This window comes from Medicago truncatula, chromosome 1 (assembly GCF_003473485.1).
Source record: "Medicago truncatula cultivar Jemalong A17 chromosome 1, MtrunA17r5.0-ANR, whole genome shotgun sequence".
Taxonomy (NCBI): domain Eukaryota; kingdom Viridiplantae; phylum Streptophyta; class Magnoliopsida; order Fabales; family Fabaceae; genus Medicago; species Medicago truncatula.
In genome coordinates, this window is record NC_053042.1 from 27,496,850 (window position 1) to 27,501,077 (window position 4,228).

Genomic DNA, 4,228 nt, shown 5'->3' on the forward strand with positions numbered 1-4,228 from the left:
ATAACTACACATATTCAAATAAACTAAAACAAGAGTCATATTCATTCTCAACAAATGGATGATGATACGAAAGTTGAGGAATGCACAATCACCGATCTTTCGTCTATTCATTCTCAAAACGACGTCGTTTGTACTGAACCACTGTCCGAAACCACCGTCAAGAACGAACAGCCTCTTCCTCCGACCGCCGGCGACGAAGCACCTGTTTTGCCGGAAGAAGTCAACTTCGATATCCTTCTGAGGCTTCCTGTGAGATCCCTTCTCCAATTAAAGTGCGTTTCCAAATCATGGAAAACCCTAATTTCCAATCCTCAATTCGCAAAGAGCCATCTTCTCAGCTCAACATCGTATCCACAATTATTCACTTCCGCAGTCAAAATCGGAGACCGTGAAATCCTATCTTACCCTATGAAGCCATTGTTGGAAAATCCATCAACCCCTGTTGAACCCGTTACTATAACCATGAGACACAAATACAATATTCTAGGTTCGTGCAATGGGTTGCTTTGTTTGTATGATTCTTCTCAATCTAATTTCAGATTGTGTAATCCTTCTATCAAATTGAAATCGAACGGATTTCCAATTGTTGCTTCGTTCGATAATAAGATTATCACACATCATGGTTTTGGGTATGATCAAGTGAATGATAAGTACAAGTTGTTAGTTGTTGTACTCAATAAGGATGATTTTAGTGAAAAAGTTACCAGAATTTATACTTTTGGTGAAAATTCTTGGACAACGGTTTCAAATTTCCCGTGTAATCCTGGTATGTGGTTAGGGAAGTTTGTGAGTGGCACTTTGAATTGGATCATTAATGAAGGTGGTGTTAATTCTAATCAACGGGTGATTCTTTCGGTTGATCTTGAGAAAGAGACTTATGGCGAAGTGTTGCTTCCTCAACATGATGGTAACAGATTTTGCAATCCTATGATGTATGTTTTGAGTAATTGCCTTTGTGTGTGTTGTGATCACTCAGAAACTCATTTGGCCGTGTGGATAATGAAAGAGTATGGAGTTGCTGAGTCATGGACTGTATTGACGATCATCCCTCGTGAGAAGTTAATCTGGAATTGTCCAAGGCAGCCTCATGTTGAGCCCTTGTTTGTTTCTAAAGATGGTGTTCTTCTATTGAGAACCATGCGTTCCAAACTTGTCCTGTGTAACTTAAATAATGCAGGGATTGATTATGCTAGGATTTTAGGCATACTTGGGAGGGATGTGCATATATACTATGAGAGTTTGGTATCACCATTTTAGCCATATTTGGACGGGAGATGCATATTTACCATGAGAGCTGGTATTGCTGCAATGGTAAATCACATTTCTGGAGTCTTCCAAATTTTAGTTGCATGATGACTTCTGATAAAAGCAACTATATCTTTTGCTTTAGAAATTGGTAACCAACCCAGCTATGCTTGGCGGAGCATGTTCAACATTAAAGATGTGATCGATCTAGGATCAAGATGGTCTATAAGTAATGGGCAGAATGTGAGAATCTGGAAGGATGATTGGCTTCCCAACCAAACTGGATTTAAAGTATGCAGCCCTATGGTAGATTTTGAGGAAGCAACTTGTATTAGTGAGTTAATTGACACCAATACCAAAAGCTCGAAAAGGGATCTTGTCAGGAATGTCTTCTCGGCCTTTGAAGCAAAACAGATCCTAAACATTCCCTTATCTTGGAGACTTTGGCCTGACAGAAGAATTTTGTATTGGGAGAGAGACGGAAACTACTCAGTCAGGTCAGCCCATCATCTCATCAAAGTGGCAACTAAGGATTACCCTGAAGTATCATCATCAAATGACCAATCTTTATGGAAGGCGCTCTGGTTGATTAAGGCACCTCATAGTGTAAAGAAGATCCGCTGGAGATTGGCCAAAGATATCCTTCCAACAAGGAGCACACTGGCGAGGAAAGGTATGAATCTTAATACAATTTGAACGCTTTGTTTTGAAGCAGACGAGACTTTAGAACACCGGTTTATGAGCAGTAGATGCGCCCAACAAACCTGATTCACTTCCACCTTAGGACTTCATGTTCCTTCTCATATGTGCTTGAAAGTCTGGATGTCTGATTGGTTGTCAAAAAAAGACCACTTAGCAGCTCAAATTTTTGGTATCACTTTGTGGAAGATTTGGCAAGATAGGAACCAAATGGTGTTCCAAAATCATCAATTTAATCCTATCCAAATAGCTACATCAGCTGTGGAGTTCACATTAGAATTCAACCAAGCAAACCACTCTGCAATTGCTTCTGCTTCAAGGAGAACTGATATTGAATTCTGATGCCCCCCTCCGCCGGGTGTGATGAAACTGAATGTGGATGCAGGTTGCTTCAAGGATGATACAGTGGCTTGGGGAATGGTAGTTAGAGACCATAGAGGAGTCGTAGAATTTGCTGTATCAAAACCAGAACGAAGGCAACTATCCTCTACTTTGACCGAAGCATTAGCTCTTCGGTGGTGTCTCTAATGGAATCCTCACAACAAATCAAGGTGGACAGTTCCTCATTGAAACTGATTTTGAAGTCACCGTGAAATGTATCCAAGGTCTCGTTCGGATGGCTGGGATAGAAAATATTATTCTAGACTGCATAGACATTTTATCCACTCTTTCCAATTGTACTGTTGCTTTTATTAAGAAAACTATGAATGGTGCTGCCCATAGCCTAGTGGGAGTAGCAAAACAGTTTGATTCTAACTCATGGGTGGGATATGTCCCTGAACTCGCGGCCTCTGCTCTTTGTACTAATATGCTTTCCATTAATGGAATGCATGTTTGATTGACATAAAAAAGGTTATATCTTTTGCTTTAGATCTTCTTTTGGCTTAACTCTAGTAACATGGAATATGCAGTGTGAGTTGTTTTGGTGCAGTCTCATCTTTGCCATCTCTTATATTGTTATCTATCAGTAATATTGTTGGTTGAATTAAAGTCACTAATTTGAAGGAATAAATTAATGTTTGTTGTGATCTGATTTTTATTTATTAAGAAAGTATTATTATGTTATGTCGTAAGAGACTTGAATGATATTACTTGCAAAAACAGAGGATTCACAATTTTAATCTACACTCGCAAGCTTTTAAAAATAAAATCTACACTTGCAAGAGTAATTTGTTTGTCTATGTATGCCTTTCACATTACAATTACATACAAATTATTAATGTAACAATCAATTTGTTAGAAAAATTGAGCCGTCTTTATGTGTTACCTCTTACCAGTAATCACAATGACAAAGGATTATTGGTTTGACAAAAGAATCACATAATTCTTTTCTTTTTTAATAGGTTGATATTATTTATTGGATCAATGGTATTTAGAATTAGATAAATAATGATATTTGGTATCTTACCCTAGGATAAAGTTTCATTGGTCTCAAATTGAATATGACTACATGAGCTCCCAGACAATGCTCATTGAAATTCTGAAAGAAATATCTACTATGATTAAAGTGATTCGCAACAATGTAGCTAAGTTAATAATGAGATGCTAGGAGGTAGATTTACTTTGATCCTGCCTGCAACTGAAGAACAAATTGGTTGTAGTGTTGGCTGCTGGTTTTTGTCTAATAAGCTGTTACATGATTACTTTCTGGTAGTAGGTTGTGGAAATTTGGTACTAAAGGAGTTGAGATGGTTTTTGTTGATTTAGGATAAGCTAAAAAGCTGCTAACACACACCAAACTTGGCTTTAGAGTTTTGTTGCTGTCAACATTATTAGTAGTTCATCATCTTGATCTGAAAGGTTATGCAAGCCACACATATTTCTGTTATCAGTCTGCATTAGATAGAGTTGTTCATAAAGATCTTCAGAAACCGAATAAGCTTCATCTGTGAAACTGAATAAGAGTAATGCTATATGAAACTGATAGATGGATATTCGAGTTGATCATCAATTTTACCAATTCAGATTGAGGGATACAAGGTTCTTGAATTTTGAAATATACTTAAGTCCTCAATCTGAAAGATTCTGCAAACCTGACTTATTTCTGAGGGCATATTTTCCTATAAGCTTCATTTGTGAAACTGAATAAGAGTAATGCTATATGATTAATTAATCAAATCTTAAAGCAAGAAAACTTGAACTTCAATATGTTGAGTTGCAGTGCCTACCTAGACACTACATAGAGATTCTGATTCGGAAGGGATAGACATTTGTGCAACAACTGCTTCAGACCCTCAATGATTAACTTGACACACCTATGCGTCAAATTATGAGCTGTGATGGG

General features: G+C 37.6%; 1 protein-coding gene across 1 annotated transcript; it reads left to right on the top strand.

The window, feature by feature from the left end:
• On the top strand, positions 1-2,820 carry LOC25483574 (F-box/kelch-repeat protein At3g23880). The gene has a single exon (XM_024777116.2). The coding sequence runs from the start codon at positions 55-57 to the stop codon at positions 1,255-1,257; it is 1,203 nt and encodes a 400-aa protein (XP_024632884.1). The 5' UTR covers positions 1-54; the 3' UTR covers positions 1,258-2,820.
• Positions 2,821-4,228: the final 1,408 nt, after the last annotated feature.